The sequence below is a fragment of the Salarias fasciatus genome, chromosome 16 (assembly GCF_902148845.1).
Source record: "Salarias fasciatus chromosome 16, fSalaFa1.1, whole genome shotgun sequence".
Taxonomy (NCBI): Eukaryota; Metazoa; Chordata; class Actinopteri; order Blenniiformes; family Blenniidae; genus Salarias; species Salarias fasciatus.
In genome coordinates, this window is record NC_043760.1 from 16,604,963 (window position 1) to 16,622,836 (window position 17,874).

At 41.1% G+C, this 17,874-nt stretch overlaps 1 protein-coding gene across 2 annotated transcripts; it reads right to left on the bottom strand.

Annotated features, from left to right (window-relative positions):
- Nucleotides 1-8,184: 8,184 nt before the first annotated feature.
- Nucleotides 8,185-17,789, bottom strand: LOC115402787 (basic leucine zipper and W2 domain-containing protein 1-A-like). Of its 2 annotated transcripts, none has more exons than XM_030111340.1 (12): nt 17,722-17,789; nt 16,651-16,724; nt 14,882-15,058; nt 14,518-14,612; nt 14,338-14,403; nt 12,160-12,295; nt 10,126-10,235; nt 9,714-9,884; nt 9,342-9,488; nt 8,972-9,110; nt 8,606-8,728; nt 8,185-8,487 (listed from the first exon to the last, which is right to left on the bottom strand). In XM_030111340.1, the coding sequence occupies exons 2-12, from the start codon at nt 16,712-16,714 to the stop codon at nt 8,456-8,458; spliced, it is 1,260 nt and encodes a 419-aa protein (XP_029967200.1). In that variant the 5' UTR covers nt 16,715-16,724; nt 17,722-17,789; the 3' UTR covers nt 8,185-8,455. The 2 variants fall into 2 exon arrangements, with proteins under 2 accessions (XP_029967200.1, XP_029967199.1); XM_030111339.1 differs by lacking the exon at nt 17,722-17,789 and adding an exon at nt 17,351-17,488.
- Between the last annotated feature and the right edge of the window lie 85 nt (nt 17,790-17,874).

Below are 17,874 nucleotides of genomic sequence, written 5' to 3' on the forward strand. Positions count from 1 at the left end.
AAAAACCCGAGTAATTTAATATTGAATGGATTCCTCCTCCTCTTCCTCCTCCTCCTCCTCCTCCTACTCCAAGCTCTTCTGCTGCTCGTCTACAAAACAAACAGTTTTGTATAGGCCTTTTTTTTTCATGTCTTTCCACAGTCTGAGTCCCCAGAGCCGCTGGTGCATAAACGGGCAAAGGAAAGCTGAGAGCTGCATGCGGACCGAACACACGCACTCTCCATATTCCAGAGTCACAGTCATTACGCGGCACTCCAGGGAGACTCGTTAAAAACATTCTGGAGATGCAAACTTTCATCCCATTTGCAAGTTATCAGTGCGGTTTGTCACAGCCAAAGTGTTGTGATGTAGTTTTGGTTCTCCCATGAGATCGTGGAAGAGGCCTCTGTCAAAATGCCCATCCTTTCATTTTTTTTGCTTTTTGCACAGCTTCAACTAAACACAGAAATGGCACCTCCAGCAGTGGCTCCCCAAGTCTCAATGACAATGATTAGATGCTGGAAAAATCCGTGAAAACTGAAGAAGAAAAAAGGGATCTGCCGCAGCTGAAGATGATAATAACATCTGCTCTATAAGAAACCATGAAAACTTCACTCTCTGGATGCGAGACCAGACACGAGATGGGCACTTATCCAGAAAATGGCAACCCTTGAGTCGATTATTCTTTATCAAACTAGGCCATCCACCCCTCCTCCAGCTCCCTGTCACTTGTACACAGCTGTAAAACCTGGGCCACCGAAGAGGGAAGAGGACAAGCCAGGAGAGAGTAATGATGTTTGTGATGAGCCTCGGTGTTGACTTAAGTCAAGCTGTTAAATCCACACACACACTTTCACCATAAGCTGCCAGAGGCTCTGTGAGGGAATAGTGGTGACCACCACATCGCTGAGCCTTGTGCGCACAATTTGAAGGCCACGCGTTTTTCTCTCAGTGATGCTTAAACTCATGTTCACTATCTGGCATGAAGTGTTTGTTTAGTTCTGTAGTCTGATGTAGAGGAAGAACAGCTGAGGCTTTTTCTCCACAGTTCCGCAGCTCTTCGTGTCTTCGCCCAGGAGAGTTACAAGAACGATCATTTAGAACACAACTGCCACAACTGTTGTAGCACGCACACAGTCACACACACACACACACACACACACACACACACACACACACACACACACACACACACACACACACACACAGTCACACACTCACGCTGGAGGAAAAAAAAAAATCTCTCTTCGGCGCAGCTGTGAGTTGAGTGCTCAGATTTTCTGTACAAAAGAGGTGACTGTGTGTTGGAGGAAGGTTATGGAGAGCTGAGAGCCGCTATTCAGGCTGAGGTCAAGCCGTCTGGAGTGGTGGAAAGGAATGATCACGCACGCAAAGCTGACAATGAGGCTCGGGAAAACGCGTAGCGGCGTGCCGTAGAAGTGCCTTGCTTAAATCGATGGAAAACCTCAGGTGTCCACACAAATAAGGCAGATGATTTGCATGGTGATGAAAAAGGTTCCATGGAAAGCAGGAAGGCCTTCAGGATGTAGACATGCAGTTAAATGTTGAATAGTTTTCAAAATGTGGCATCTTTGACCTTTTGGAAGAATTCATGACAAAATGTTACAAAACCATTGACGTGTGCAAAATGATGCAAATTCATGACCATCTTTGGAAGCCACTCCACATGCACACACACCTGACCCATCATCGCACTTATGTAGGATTTAGTCTCACAAAAAAGATTCAAAGACAAGTTTCCATTTTTCTCCTATAAAGTTAACCTTAAATGATTGTGGCTTCTTTTTGACAGTCTTTACTAAAAAACATCCAGACTTTTTATTGCCTTTTTTCAGCAGTCTTCCTCCTGGTTTGAGCTACTGCACAGTTTTATTCTTTTTAATTAAATTTCATCATATGAAATTCGTCTTCCGTTTATTAAACTTTTAACAATTACAATATTTTGTGATGTGGTTCATTTGCTTTTATTTATTAATAATTCATCATTCAGTATCTAAAATTATGTGCTGTGGCAGCGTGTCTGCTGAGCCCAGTGTTGTTGCTGTTTTTGTCAGACTTTGTCTGGTTTTCTTCTTCTTTTTTTTTTTTTTTTTCAAAAGAGGCGAAAACAAAAACAATAACAACAAAAAGTTTAGTCAGATGAGGTATTCAGGAAGTCAGAGAATGCAGACACCATCAAGGTGACTGTGCCGAGGGGCCTGTTTAAGAAAGTTGTCTTGTTTTTTTCAAACCATCACGGTTTTACATCTTAAAATGATATGCAAGTGCAAGTGATCATGATTGGTGTCTTTCGTAATGCAAAAAATGACAAAAAAAAAAGTGTTTTCATTGACAAGGACAGCAGGATGGAGGACAAAACAGTGCAGAATGCATGAAAAATACTTCTGTATACCGCACAAGACAGATAAACAAATGACATATTACAGCAGAGGCAGAGAGACCTGCAGTTTCTTATTAATTGAGGACAAGAGAACGACAGGAAATGTTATAATGGGAAGGGAATGGAGGATTTATCAAAAACAACAACAAAACACATGAAAGGTGGTTTAGAAAAGTCTTACATTCATTAAACCTGATTGAGAAAAATTTGGAAACCGAACTACTGATTCACGTGTCATTAATTTACTTATCCCGTTTTGTTGAGTCTGCAGCTGTAAGTCTTGTTGGATCAATTTTCCTCATGAATTTTCACTGCTGAGGCCGCCTCAGTGTGCCTCACACAATCAGCCGCATTCGTTTTCACCGCTGCCGTGTGAGGCTCTTGCCCATCAGTAGGAGCGACCGAGGGGGTTCAGCGTCTTGCTCAAGGACACAGATGGACAGGTGGAGATGGGGATTGAATTGCGCTGAGATTGGGATAGAAGTCACTCTTCCACCTGAGCCACAGACGCGCTGTGTCCCCTCTGTGGTAACCTGGTTAACAATCACACTGGAAGTTGGGTAGACTCCTTCACAAGGGGATGTTTTTCAGACCCTGGTTAAGTATGAAGTTATTCACAGCTGACATTTTCAGTAAGTCTGTTTTTTTGTTCTTAGAAAAAAAAAATCGATTACTATAGTTTTCTCTTCAGATGTTCAACTTAACATAGAATCTGGTGAAAAAGATGGTGGACCTTCACTGAACCGGCTGCAGCTACAGTAATTACCATTTATGTTAGAACAGCCCTCTATCAGTGAATCATGGAAGTTTTTTTTCTTTTAATTGTCATTGCGCACTATAGTTTTACTTTACTTGAACACACTTACTGTGAGATTTATCAGCTCAGACTTCATTTTCTGACTCAATATTGTTGAGGTTTCTCTGCCCAGTTACCCAGTAGTTGAATCCATGCAGCCTGAGAAAATAAAAATGTGATTTAACAGCAGACTCGTTCTTACCCTGGGGTCCAGAACCCCCTTTGTGGCAATGCAGAAATTTCTTTGTATACTCTGAGTTTGGGAAGAAAACAGCACAAAAGAAGCATAACACTCTTTTATTATTGTTATTATTATTATTATTATTAGTATTATTATTATTATTATTATTTTAAATTTAAACTAGACCTTAGAAAGTGTTTTAATTCTGGAGAGTGGGTGTGTTCGTCACTGTGTTTACCTTCAATGTAACATTTTAGCAAAAGCAAATGAAGGGGGGCCTCCAAGGGAGAAAAAAACAACAACTTTGGAATCAATATTTCAGAGTGTGTGGTTCTTTTTGCAATTTGCATATACTGAAAGGAAAGCCACGTGTATTTTTATCTTGTACCTGGACAAAATACCTAATGAATAGTATAAAATGACTCTATGTCTCATTGTAGGAACACTGTGATCTCAGTCAGAAAAAGACTTTAAAAGGTTCAAGCCTACACAGGTTTTGTCGAGACATTACACTAAAAAGGACAGCGTGCCAGACTGAAACGGCGCTGCCGAGGACAGCTGTGTTCCCTCCAGAGGCAGAGACCAACAGTGATGACAGACAAGAGCATCTGTCAGCCAATAATCCAAAACCGCTCTTCAGCCCTCTTGGTTTTAAGGGCTCGGGCGATGTTTTCTGTCACAGAGGTGCTCCAAAGTCTATAAAATACAGCCAGTATGGGAGGCTGGGCTGCGTTGGGATTCTTGGCAAGAGTTGACGTGAGGACAAATCGGTGGCATTCACAGAACTCAACATGTTGGTCCTGATTTCCATATTTCACCTGGACGCTACGCCGAGCATTAGAGCTGCTGCGTCGAAAGACAAAGGCAGCAAAGGAGAGAAATGGGGAGAAAAAAAACACACGAAGCACTGACCTTTGACAGAATGTTTCTGCAAATGCAAAACAAACTCAGATCGCTTACAATTGTTCTCACAAAAACAGTGCGCACTTGAAGCCGCGCACGTCAGAGGTTGGAGTGTTTTCTGGGTGTTTTTTCACCCCCCTTTATGCTTGAAAAACTGAGGAATTATCTCAAGTTTCTCTTCTTGTTCAAAGGAGTGGTTGCCCCTGTCTCCCTCTGTTTTCTGACAGTATTATTCAGATGAGTTCTGCATTGCAGTCTGAGTCATGTTTACTGACCAAAGCCGCAGTGTGAAATCCAGAATAATTGCTCTCCACAACTCCCCTGGCACCCCCTGGCACATTGTGCTCCTCTGCTCAGCTTAAGCGGGAAGTCCAACAGAGACAGAAACATCCAGAGATAAATGAAGTCAATGTGGGGTTCTTACATTTGTCATGTCAGTGAAAACCCCACAGATTAGGAAAATCTTTTATGTTTGTGCGAACGTGACGCCATAATCAGCTATTTGAGGTCACTAACTGAATGCAGACGTGCTTGGCTCACTTTGTCACAGTTTTTGGTTGCAACACACTGAGACGGGCCCGCTTAGTTGGCAGGCAAATAGACTGTGATGCAGTTTGACTTCAGTCAGACGGAAGTGTGAACGGACACCAGATGACTGACCAATTCCAGATGCGATATATCCTCACAGTTGCTATAATCACGTGCACACAGACAGTGCAAATGGTCTGAATCCCAATATAGCATTGGGAAAAGCTTGATTTTTTTTTTACTTCCGGGTGAAATTTATGGAAAATGTAAAAACTTCATCATGAAAGTAGGACGTCTAAGAAGAAGCAGGCTATGGCGATTTCCTCAGAAAGTGAAGGACGCTCCATTTGAGTCACCCCAGTCTTCAGCAGCCATTTCCAAATGGCGTGATATTGATGAGCTGCAACACTGTCATTCAATAAATATAAAATTCAGTCTGAGCTGCTCGTGAACGATGACAGGGTAAATCTTATCCAGGTAGAACAGGCTTGTCACGGCGGCAGTGCTGTATTGTCTGACACACCTGTCCACATTAACGCCACTACAGGCTCCGCTTGACATCTCCAACAATTTTGGAGTCCATAATTTCTGCTCAAAGTGATTTGACTTTGATCAGAGAACAGCACCGCGGTCCAATGACCATTCTGTTGATGTTTTCCAGCGGTCTGACGTGACTCTTGGTGCCTCTCACCTTCTTTAAACGTACCTGGAGTTGAGTGTCCTTCATCATCCAGTTCTGCAGGGTGCTGTAAGCGCTCTGGCTCGGTGGACACATCCACCTGAGAGCATCTTGTTTGAAGCCTCACATAGTGAGGTACTGTTTTATCAATTATGTGCCGCCTTGGTTGCATGTCTGATGGTTTGTCTCATGGTTGATTCATGGATCAATGTTCATTTTGCCACTGAGCCGCTTGGTAAAGAACAGCAAGTCGTGCAGTAAGCACTTAAAATTTAGAAGAGCTGGATATGTGCATTCCAAAATATAGAGAAGGTCACACGATAGGGTCACCTGTAAAGGTTATTGTGCATTTTAGACTCATCCACAAATTCCATCTGAATATTCCCTACTTTCTGTAGACTGTGTATATTGCAATAAGAGCAACAGCTTTATTGGAGAAGTTTCAGAATAAGTGACAGCTGTGAAGTCTTTTGATTTCATCTTTTGTTCTAAGATTTAAATTGAAAGTGTGAGCCAACTGAATCAAATCTGGCTTTTTCAGGGTTTTTCCCCCCAATCACTGAACTTTAATTTAGAGCACAAGTATGATTTCAGCCAAGATAAGAAGTACAAACATGTCATGGAAAGGTCCCAAAATGCCTGGAAGGCCTCCAGATTGCCTTCAAGAATGTCGATAGACATTCCCCCCACCATGCTTGAATTACTTACAGTGAAATACAACTCTTTAAAGAGCAATGGATAGTTTCCCAGGTCTGTTGTAGATTATGGAAGGTCTACTATGGTTGACTTCAACATGTGCATCTAATTGTAACATCCTCTGAGCCATGTGTCCCAGAATGATCCCTGGTGCCCCCATGCCTGGAACTACTGTTACAAAGTATGCAAAAACTTTGCCACGCTGCGAAACACTCTGGGGACAAAATTGGGGGAAAGGCAAATTTAGGTAAGGTCTGGGAAAAGCCAGAGTAAATCTAACAGCATATAATGCTGCAGAAAATAATGGGAGCTAAGCAAAAAAAACAAACAGATGTAGCAGGTCACAGTGTGCAGCTCATTAAACCGCACAGCTCTGTGCTGACTGACATGCAGGAGGAGGGGCTCTCGGTGTGTGGCGTGAAGGCGGGAGACGCTGGTAACAAGCAGATAACACTGAGGCTGATGCTCTGCACAGTCAGAGACGCGTGGAGTTGAGGGGAGGCATCATCGTCATTCAGCGCTGCACGCATGGAAACGTGCGCTCGCTCGCTCGATCCCTCACTCTCACAGCTCAAAAAGCAGTCGTGTTTCCTCCTGCCGGCATGTCACTCTCCCCAAAACGTTTCATGTTCTTTACAGCGACTAAATAAAACCAAAAGGCAAACAAATCCTCCTGGGACAGGGAGGCAGAGAAAATACTTGTGTCAGATACTTTGTACTTGTGCCTGTGTCTAATACTTTCTAGTCTGGTTATCTGGAGAAAAAAAAAAAAAAAAAAAAAAGCATTTTCTATTGGAGCTTGACTCAAACTGTGGAAGACTTTAATATGAGTAGGAAGCATCTCTTAAGGATTTACTGCCATCTGTTGGTACCAAGTAAAAAATGATTAACAGACGATAATGTAATGTACCAACAGTGTCCATAGAATCTGGATCAGAGCGTCCAGGGTTCACTTGAACACACGTCTGTCGGCAAGTCTCTGAACTAAAGCTACCATTGAAAAAAGGAATGAAACCGCCACATCCAGGTGCATCTGACTGACTCACCTCCAGTGCAATCAGGGTCTGGGTAAATGGAAAATATCAGTGCTGCTAAAGTCAGTAATTTACAAGTGATGCTCGAGCAACAGGATTTTGTCCATTGTGAGAAACGACCATTTCTCTGACACGAAAAACAAAACAAAAAATAGATTGAACCTAGAATGGAGTCAGAAATGAACTCTATATTCTTTGTGTCACAGCCTTAAAATGGGTTGTCTATGAAAGTACTTGCCTAATGAATACACACAGACCTCCAGTCTCATAACATCTTGAATCACCATCACACACACTCATATTCGCATGCCTGACTGAACCATAATTACCATTTAAAGTGGGACAGGAGTGAACTGACTGGAGATGGTTGTTTGCACCTCAGGTGAGGTATGCCAGGCTGCTTTTCTTGATTGCATGATTAGGTGAAGCAAAAGCAGTTCAACCAGTCAGACACTTGCTCGGAACGTAGCTGGAGCTGTCGCACCAAACCCGACCTTCCCCTCGCCTCTTTACATTCGACCTTTTCCATCTCACTGGCTGCACATCATACTCTAATTACTTGTAATATTTGTCCTAAGTGTGTTCACACTACAGTAAGTTTTTGATATGTAAATAATCACAGTAATAATAAAAAACCATTACTTTCCATTTATTGTGAAATGGGGGAATTGGGGGGGAAGAAACCCTACAAAGCTAACATGGTTCGGCTGTTCCAAGATTTGTGGAAAAAAAAAATCTTTCCTGGAGGCGGCGTTGCCAACCCTTGCAGTTGAAAATGGCACAGCTCCGTGACCCACAGCCTGCAAACTGGCAAATAATTCAGAGTTGCTATGAGGATAAAAAAAACGTTTCAGAGAGCCATAGCATATGGTGGCCGTACAGAGGAACCTCTGGGAAATGCGAGCTAAACACACCAGAAATTAAACGCGCCTTTAAAGTGGCTAATTTTAAAGGGAAGTATCTTTCCAAAAAAAAAATCTGCCGTTGTTACTTGAAAGAGGTTTGATGCGATTTAGCCAAATGTGGCACTGTGACCGACTCCTTAAGGAGTACAAAGAGAAATATTGATTTAGACAAAAAGCGTTTCGGGGGAAAGAAATATTAAAGCCCTTACATTAAAGTTGATCTAGATATGAGGAGGTAGAGAAGAGAAAAAATGAGGACTATAGACAGACTTCGGTAACAAATTTTTGTACTGCATTTGACATTATGTTACTTTGAAGATACAAATTAGGATGGCTGGTACAGAAAGAGGTGCTCAGTCTGCCTCCTCCTCCTCAGACTCGGACTCTGGGGGGGAAAAAAGAAAAAGAAAAGACAGCTGAAGTCAGTGCAGAACTCAGGAATCTTTGCAGACGACCGAAAATAAAGAACTGACAGACGACAGCGGAGCAGATGACATTCCTACCTTCCTCTGCGTTCTTGAGCCATTCGACAAACTTTTTCATCTGCTCGAGGAAAACGCTCTTTCCTTTGGCCAGGTGGGCTTCGTTGTACCACTTCAGAATTGCCTCCTCGCTCAAAACATCAGCTGAAGAAATAGAAAAGCAAATGAATTAAAAAAAAGGTATTTTCAATATGACTCCCAACAGCACAGATGCCTGTGCAGGTGCCTGACAAACAAGTGGCGTAAGGCAGGTTGATAATATCAGTCAAGACAAACTTTTGGCTATAATCTGCAGCCATCTGGAAGCATTCGCACACGCCGACATGAACCTTTTCTTTATTTCTCCACGAATAGGAAACTGAGGCCTTTTGGGCACAATTAACTCACCTCTGTAAAGCAGAACGACAATTTTCTGGAAGGCCTTCATGAAGTGGATGTTGTCATAACAGTATTCCTGGATCTTCAGCAGAAGGGTGAGCTCGGAGAGGCCCCGGGAGGTAAACGCATTCAACAGTGGGCTGTATTGCTGAGAACGTGGGGGGGGGAAAAAAAAAACGAGTTAAACGTTGCAAAAATTCACGGCAATTTGTGATATCTTTAATTTCTTCTGATTGCATCCGTTCAGGTGCTTTTGGGCAGGTAAATCTATTATCAGAGAAGATAAGTCCCAAAGCCGACAGCAGCCTGGATCTGAGGCACAATTTCGGAGGCATTCCACTGTGTGGTTTCATGACTGCGGACGCGGAGATGGTGTCACCTTTAGGTGTTTGATGGCTTGTTCCGTGACGAGCTCCTCCTTCTTGTTCCACTCCACCGAGCTCATTACACTGGACCAAATTAGTCCAATCATCGCCTGCTCTGAGATGTTGTTCCTGCTGATTTCCTCTCGGAGGTAAGCAATGATCTGCAAAGACGCGTGCCCAGAGATGGAGTGCATGTTATGGACAATCGGCAGGCATGTGCTGATAGTGACTGTTTATCAAATCCTGCCAGGTGCAATGCGTTCAGCCTGAGCACATTCAAAAGACTGTCATTGATTTAATAACTGCAATTTACAAATAACATACAGGTGCAAAAATGGGGAAACAGATTAAACACGTGAAAGAAATAAAAATCAAACAGGGTTTACGTCTTTGATGGAGTCTCCACGTGACATCTGATCCTGAAGCTCCTTCTGCAGCTCTTTGCGAGCACCTAAAGACTGCTGATTTCTGGCAAAGTCCGAAAGCTCCTTGAGGCCAGCGTCTGTGAAGTACTTGGAGAAGTGCTCACAACTGCGCTTGTTGGCAGGAAAAAGTTCCTGTAGAAAACAAAAGTAAATCATCAGCGGATTGTTGAGGCAGACACTTCTGCAATTAGAAGGCCGTTTATTCATTGACTGTCTCAGTCATGAAGTCTTAAAAAAAGAAACTGAAAGCTTCAAAAAGTTTTGGCTAAGTCATGTTTAGAAGGAGCAGAAGACGCCCGGGCCCGATTTCATTGGGAGACACTGTTTCACCTCAGCCTTGTAAAATATTTTGTATCCAAGATGTACTTCTCACCATAAGCCTGTTGTCCATGCCAACTTTCCGAAGACTGGCAGCCACCGAGTTGATGTCCTTTTCCGAAAGCCAGGATTTGAAGAGTTTTACGGCAAAGCACGCTGAGACACCTGAACAAATGCATAAAAATGAGAGTCAGCTGTTACCAACAGACCTGCCAGGATGAAGTTAAAGCTGTGTAATGCGCTGGTAAACACAGCCTCGCAGCTTTTAACTGGAACAATGCAGCTTCAAAGTCAGACTTTGGACCCAAGGTACATTAAATATTCATCAACAACTGAGAAACAGAAAATATGACTTCCGAAAACACCATTTCAATATCACGAAATTCAAAATCTCAAAGACTCAACACTTGCAGTCATATTGTGGTTTGGGGCCATTGTTTCTGTTGGCTGTTGTTGTTGACAAATGTTTTCCAAACAAAGGTCTGACAGGTGCCGACAGCCCAGTTAGAAGAAAGGAAAACACTCTGTTTTGGCCATGGTAGTTCACTATATAGACATTTAATCGTCATACAGGACAACTTTTCTTTTCATTGCATCAGTAAGAATTGCGAACACAATATAAGAAATAAACCTCCACACATGAGCCCCTCAATTCCAAGAGACTGATGTAGAATTGATACACCGCAAGGGCTACACTGCACCTGGACCAACTTTTTAAGAGCATAAAAACAGGAAATGTACACATTTTTCCCCAAATATTTTCTCGGTTTAAACATTTAATTTACAGTCACTATCTTATTGAATTTCAAGTAGTATCCGAGAACGCATTGATTCGCACACAGTATTGTATACATATTCCATTCACATGTGCACAGAGTTCTGTTTGAGTTCTTTTTTTTTTTTTTTTAAATGAACTGTTTTTTCCGCCAAACTCTTAAACAGAATAATGACCTCCAAACTTCCATAGAGTTTGGCCTATTGATTAATTGATCAGCTGCCCTATGTTGGCGCTAGCTGTCTGAGAGTAGCCTGGTGTGCCACAGCTACAAGCTGGATAATACAAGGCCTGAATCCAAAAGGAGGGGGAGGGGAGAAAAATAGTACTGCTCACATTATTATTCAACACTGAAATTATGACATTACTGCCAGTAAATAAACTAAAAGTGGAGTTCTTATTTTAGATACAACTGAGAACTGCAGCTTCACTTCTCTAAAACCTCACCTATTTTGCCAGACCAAACTGTAACCTAACAGACCAGGAGGATGATACTTTATCTGACAGGCCAACAATAGTGAATATGTGGCACATGGGGAGAAAATGTACCTTCTGTATGTGTTATAAGGCCGTAGCAATTTATTCAGCCTGCAATCACCATGAAAATACAGTTGTTACGTCAAGATGAGGATGAGCTACCACTTTTTATGGGTCTTCTCCTAAAGGTTCACTTTGTCTATTTGGTCATTCAAAATCCTCTTGTCATTTGATGGCAAAAGATAATACTTATTAAACCTTACCGGAGGCACAAGTGTGTGATTGGTTTCACAAAGTAATGAACATAAATACAAAGCATCAAACGCATCCATTCACATCAACCCAAATTAAACAATGTAAAAAAAGAAAAAAAAAGTTTAACAACAAAGGATCGACTGACATTCCCTCAGAGGAAATCTTTTGAAGCCCATTTTAAATAACTTCGTATGTTGGAAAGGATTCTCTCTCATCAACAGAAACAAAGGAAACCAAGGCTACAACAAACGTGCATTGTGAAAATGAGAACCCTCTCGTCTCAATACTTGTTAACATGATGGCTCATCACCGCACCGGCTGTAAAGAAAAGGTTATAAAACTGTGGTATGTGTATTCCTGGCCCCGGAGGGCCCCGGTCCTGCTTGTTTTCAGTGTCTCCCTGCTCAAACACAACTTAAACTGAAGCCTGAGAGCCAGCCACTTAATATCGGGTGTGCCAGACTGACCGAACACCACTGTAAAGCCTTAAGGCTGACATAAAGATAGGCTTTTAATTACATATTTAAAAAAAAAAAAAAAAAGTGAGATAACACACAAGGTAAAGAAACAAAGAAAGAGTACCTTCTTTGACCAGGTTCTCATTGAAGAGGCTGTTGAGAATGGAGGCAGAGAGACTGCCACTGGCCAGCAGGATCCCCGTCAGCATGGCCAGCTTGTTGCGCTCAGACTCGGTGAAGCCCTTGAGAAACAGCAGTAACTGCCAAACAGTAAACATGTTAGCACAAGTCTGAATTCAATCCGTCACACCAGTTTTTCAGAATAATTCTCAGAAGCGAATTGCTGGCAAATGTGTGACCAGAATACATAGCGTACGGTGTTGTGCTGGTGTCTTTGAAGAGCGCGTAAAGCAAACTCACAGCCTTGTTTGTAGAAACATTTAAGATGCGAGAAAAGATCTGATTGAACCGTGAAAGGCTGTTAATGGTGTGGGACTAAATTCCCTCAAAGTTATTAATCTGCTATTCTTTGATTTTTCAGATTGATGATGCACATGTTGTGGAACCACTTCAACTCAAAACAAGCAGGAGGAATATCAATGAGATGTACGAACAGCAAAACACTGGTGCCTTCCTTCCAAACGAAGGATTTTGGTGGATGGATGCAAAAAAAAAAAAAAAAAAGCAGGGTGGCTTCATTTTGGATTTCAATTTTCTCAAAATGCTGAGATAAAAAAATTAATAAAGTGTGTTAACTTTAGGAACTCATATTGCTGGAGAATTAACTTTGCATGTGTCTGCAGAGATCAATTTTACACCGAAAGGTTTTACAGATTTATGCTTTAGATGACAAATTAATCGATGTGTGTGACATTGTCTTCTTCCGGCTTTGTCTTTGCAACCTAAACATTTCTGGAACAATTGTGTTTGGAGAGCCAGTTACTGTGAGAATAAATGTGTTCATACGCTGAACAAAAATTTCAATAACTCTTGTTATTGATCCCATTTTTCATGAACTGAACTCAAATCAAAGAACTTCTCTATATAGGTCTATTTCTCTCAAATGTTCACAAATGAGTCGAAATCTGTGTGAGTGAGCACTTATCCTTTGCCGAGATGATCCATCCACCTCACAAATTTGGCATATCAATACGCTGATTAGCAGAATTATAGCACAGATGTGCCTTAGGCTGGCCACAATAAAAGGCCACTCTAAAATGTGCAGTTTTATCACAGCGCGATGCCGTAGACATTGCAAAGTTTTGACAGTCTAATTGGCATGCTGGCTGCAGGAATGTCCACCAGAGCTGTTGCCTGTGAATTTCATGTTGTTTTCTCTACAGGATGCCGTCGACAGTCATTTCAGAGAATTTATCAAGTACATCCGACCATCCTCCCAACCGCAGACCACATGTAACCACACCAGTCCGGGACGTCCGCATATAGCACCTTCACTTTGAAGACTAAGTCAACCAGACGGCTGCTGCAGCAATTGTTTTTTTAATAAATAAAGAATTTCTGCACAAAGTTTTACAAAATGTCTCAGGGAAAGCTCATCTGCTTGCTCGTCGTCCTCACTGGGGTCTCGACCTGACTGTAGCAAGTCACAACCACGACCTCTTGCTGCATGATAATGCACAGCTGCATGTTGAGAGGATCTGTACACAATTCCTGGAAGCTGAAAAGCATCCCAGTTGTCGCAGGGCCAGCATACTCATGTCACCCACTGAGCATGTTTGGGATGCTCTGGATTGGTGTGTATGGCAGTGTGTTCCAACAACTTGGCACAGCCACTGGAAGAGCAGTGGACCAACATACCTCACACTACAATCAACAACCTGATAAAGCCTACGTGAAGAAAATGGGCCGCACTGCATCAGACAAATGGTGGTCACAGTAGATTCTGACTGGCTTTCTGACCCCTCGAGTAAAATAGCACCTTTTAAAGTAAACCATCTCAGTCAAGGAAAAGTGCCCACTAACACAGATTTAGATAAATTTGTGAGCAATATTTGAGAGAAATACGCCCTTAGTGTGCATTTACATTTATTTACATTTAAAAAGTTTTAAATCTCAAGAGTTCATCTCATAAAATATAGGAGAAAAAGCAAGTGTTGCATTGATGTTATTGCTCAGTGTAAGTTGTTATTGTTACAAATTCGGTTCGACAATTTATTTAATTAGCTGACTGTTGATATGCAAGAAACTACATTTTCACTTTTGGTCAGGTTTTAATATACATACCTTTCATCTCAGAGCATGAAAGGAAAAAAAATGTGTGTGTGTGTGTGGTAAAACTAACCTTTTTGATCTCCTCCTCAAACCCCTTCTCCAAATATTTGTATCGCCTGATCAGCTTGTGAAAGACCTGTGATATTAAAAAAAAAATAAATAAAAATACTTTATTCAAACCAGCAGAAAAAACATTTACCTTACTTTTGATAGAGCGGTGTGAGAAGAGAGTGCATAAAAGTCTATTCACCTGTGCGTAAGCCTGCATGGTCTCCATGTCCTCTTGTGCTTTAAAAAGACAGAATTCTGTGCAGGTCACGTCGTCTGAGAGAGTCCCTCCTGGGGCTGAAAATATACATACCGTCTTAATGTTGTGTAATATGGCACCAATGAGCAGCTCATTTTTCCCAAACAATTTATATACTCGACTGTATAAAGCGAAAATGCAAAAAGTAAATTTCTTTTAAATTCTATTTAAAATTGGAGACCCATTTAACTCTAAAGGTCTGATATTGGAAGAATCACTCTGCACAAACATCCAAACTTCAAAGATACATCTAATTAAAAAAATAAATAAATAAATAGCACATTTCTGAAACTGTGCCGTCACTCACCCAGCATCCCACCAGCCACCAGGATGTCGAACAGGGTCTCGGCATAGCGTCGGTAGTCAAGCTTGGCACCAGAGGCATCAAGAAACTTCGCAACAGCTTCCAAATCAGTGCCAGTTTGGTTCAGACCTTGTACGATGCTTTCTTGAAACTGGGAAGGGTCAAACTTCTCCTTTTCATCTGTTGGGACAAATCAATGTTGAATGAGCTCATGTCTGCCACTGTGCTGCAAAACTCTGAATGAAAAACTGCAACTTTATTTTTTCTCTTCAAAGCAAAAGTAGTGTTGTGTTTTTGCAAAATTAGTGGTAGGTCAAATGGAAAAAGTATCTATTTTTGTCAAAATGGCCCAAAAACATTTGAATAAAACAGATCTGTTGCTGTAATTCCTTCAAAGCACAATCAGCCACAAGTGGTTTTCTTGCCAACAGTTGATTTGGAGAAGTTGGAGAATTGAAGGAGAGGCCAAAAGGGGGAACAGGCCTCCCAAAAATAAAGGAAGATTATGCTTCCCATCTAAGATACCTTTAATGTGGGTGTAAAATTGATTATGCATCGAAGCAGAAAGACCTGGAAACTCACTTTTTTGGATATCCAATCAGATCATTATTGGAGATAAACAATTAAAGTTGAACAAATTGATTCAAATAAACTGTTTACCATGAAATTGTGGTATAAAATAATGGAAAAAATATATTATGAAGAAAGAAAAACTTGTTAAAAATGGGTTGCATTTAAGAGTAATTTTAAACCTACTGCATGTGACAGAGGATTTAATCTATGGGCAATGAAAGGAACAACAGCATTTTAGTGAAGCATGGTGTACTGGAGAGTTTCCAGAGAATGATGTCAAAATATGTTTGGACAGACAGGAATTCTTCCAGTATCTACAATTAAGGGAAACTACAATAAGGACATCAGGAAGGATCCTTCCATGGAAACAAATAGCATGACCCAAATTTTAATCAGTTGGTCAAAAAAAAAAACAAAAAAAAAAAGTAAAATCAAGAGTGCTTACAGCCTTTTGTATAAGAAATGAATTAACAGAAATTTAACTACATCTATACAAGAAAATGGGAATTTGAGTTCAACAACTGCAACTATAACAAATCATTGGACAGAACATCACCAAAGAAATATGACAGAAAAACTGATGTACCAGTTGAGACTGCGAGAAACACAATCTGAAGAAAAACGGAAAAAATTGGATTTTATTCAGAACCCAAATAACAATTGATGCCAAAAGAATTTAAAAATTCAGTTAAAAAACATAAGTTTGGATGGATAATATGAAAACCAACTCCCAGGCGGTGCAGTGAAAACAATAGATACAAGTCACAAGTTGCAGAGCAACGTTTTGAGGGCAAGGCCTTAAAGGCAGTGGACAATATGAAGTTAGGAGTGGCTCAATAAGGAAGGCTGTTAAAAAAAAGCAATAATTATTGATGGGCGTGGGTGTAATTAAGTTGACTTGAATGCTTACGCAATTCTTCTGGATACAAAGACAACACAACAGTTGAGATTTTGGTATGTGCTCAAAGTCTACTTTTACTCCAGAGACTACTTTTGACACTTTCTTCTTAACAGTGATAATAAACTACGTATTTAATGGAAAAGTGAGCATGGATGTTGTGAAGGATTTCAAACACATATCTAATACAAATTATGATATAAGTGTATTATGTTAAAGAAAAACAAAAGACGAACAGGAAGCAAAGTAGAACCGTATTTATTGGCTGCAACACAGTGAGAGCTGCTGTAAAGTTTCTCACCTCTTTTTCGGGTTTTAAAACGCTGGCCTGTTAGCGTAGGCTTCTGCTGCCTTTGATTACTCATAAAAGATACTCTGAAACACAAGAAGAACACAATATCAGGAACATCAAACTCCATCTCTTCATTTAAAAATGTGCACAAAGCATTTACATAAATGATAATGACACGAGGAGTATGACGCCTTGCAAAACCAGGCATTAGTCTGCTCCACGCTTAGGATAAGTACAGCGGGGAAAAGGCCACTATATACCCTGTCATATGGTCGTGAATTACTGACAAACACTATAATCACCGGTAGTTTTGCTTTAGTGTGGACACAATGCTAATGTTGTGAGAGTTACCTTATAAAGTGGACGGGAGCCGAGTATTACCAGCAACAGCGTGACGGTGTTAGCAGTTGTTAGCATTGCTCCTGTGCAACATTATTTTTCTTGCATCGTTTTAATAAATTCAAAGATTTCTCACGGGCAAGGGCTGAAAAACCGAACAAATAAATTGCTAAATAAACAGATGTATACTTAGCTAAAAAACTGAACTCGTGATTTTGGACTTTAGACAGCACGTAGGAAGTGCTAACTAGCCACCTAGCTAGCGACAATGCGCTTTTAGCTTTCCCCCCTGACGCAATGTTACGATGAGCTAACTCACAATTGTACTGCGCTTCATCACACGGAACCATAAAAACAACCAGAAACTCACCGAAATCCTCTTTCTGAACAAAAACAGTCCGTGAAAACGAAAACGAATACAAGGGCTCCCTAGTACAACCAGTTCCAGGGAAGAGGAAATTGTAGACGTAGCGGTGCATGCGCAGTAGCGCGGGCATTTCAGTCGCAGCTCATGAACAATGTGCAGTTCAAATGCTTTCAAACTTTGTCCGAAATAAACACACACAACATCTAAATAGTGCATGATAAAGTGAAACAATACAAAGGACTGTAAGTGAAGTTTTACTTTCAAAAAGGAAAAGTTTATGTTGAAACAAAAATGCAACACAATCAGAATCAGAGTCGAGGGTAGCAGAAATTGGGTTCAACAGTTTTGACAAAGCAGCCCACAGAGTGACTCACCGTCATTACGCATTACTCGACTGGTCGCTGCTATCTGGAATTAAGACACAGGAGGGGAGTGTTGTGCTGTCCGGTCGATAGCAGATCTGCCTGTGGGATGAAGGCAAAACTTTAATGACGCATTATGTATCACCTCGTAAATCTGGCTTCTTT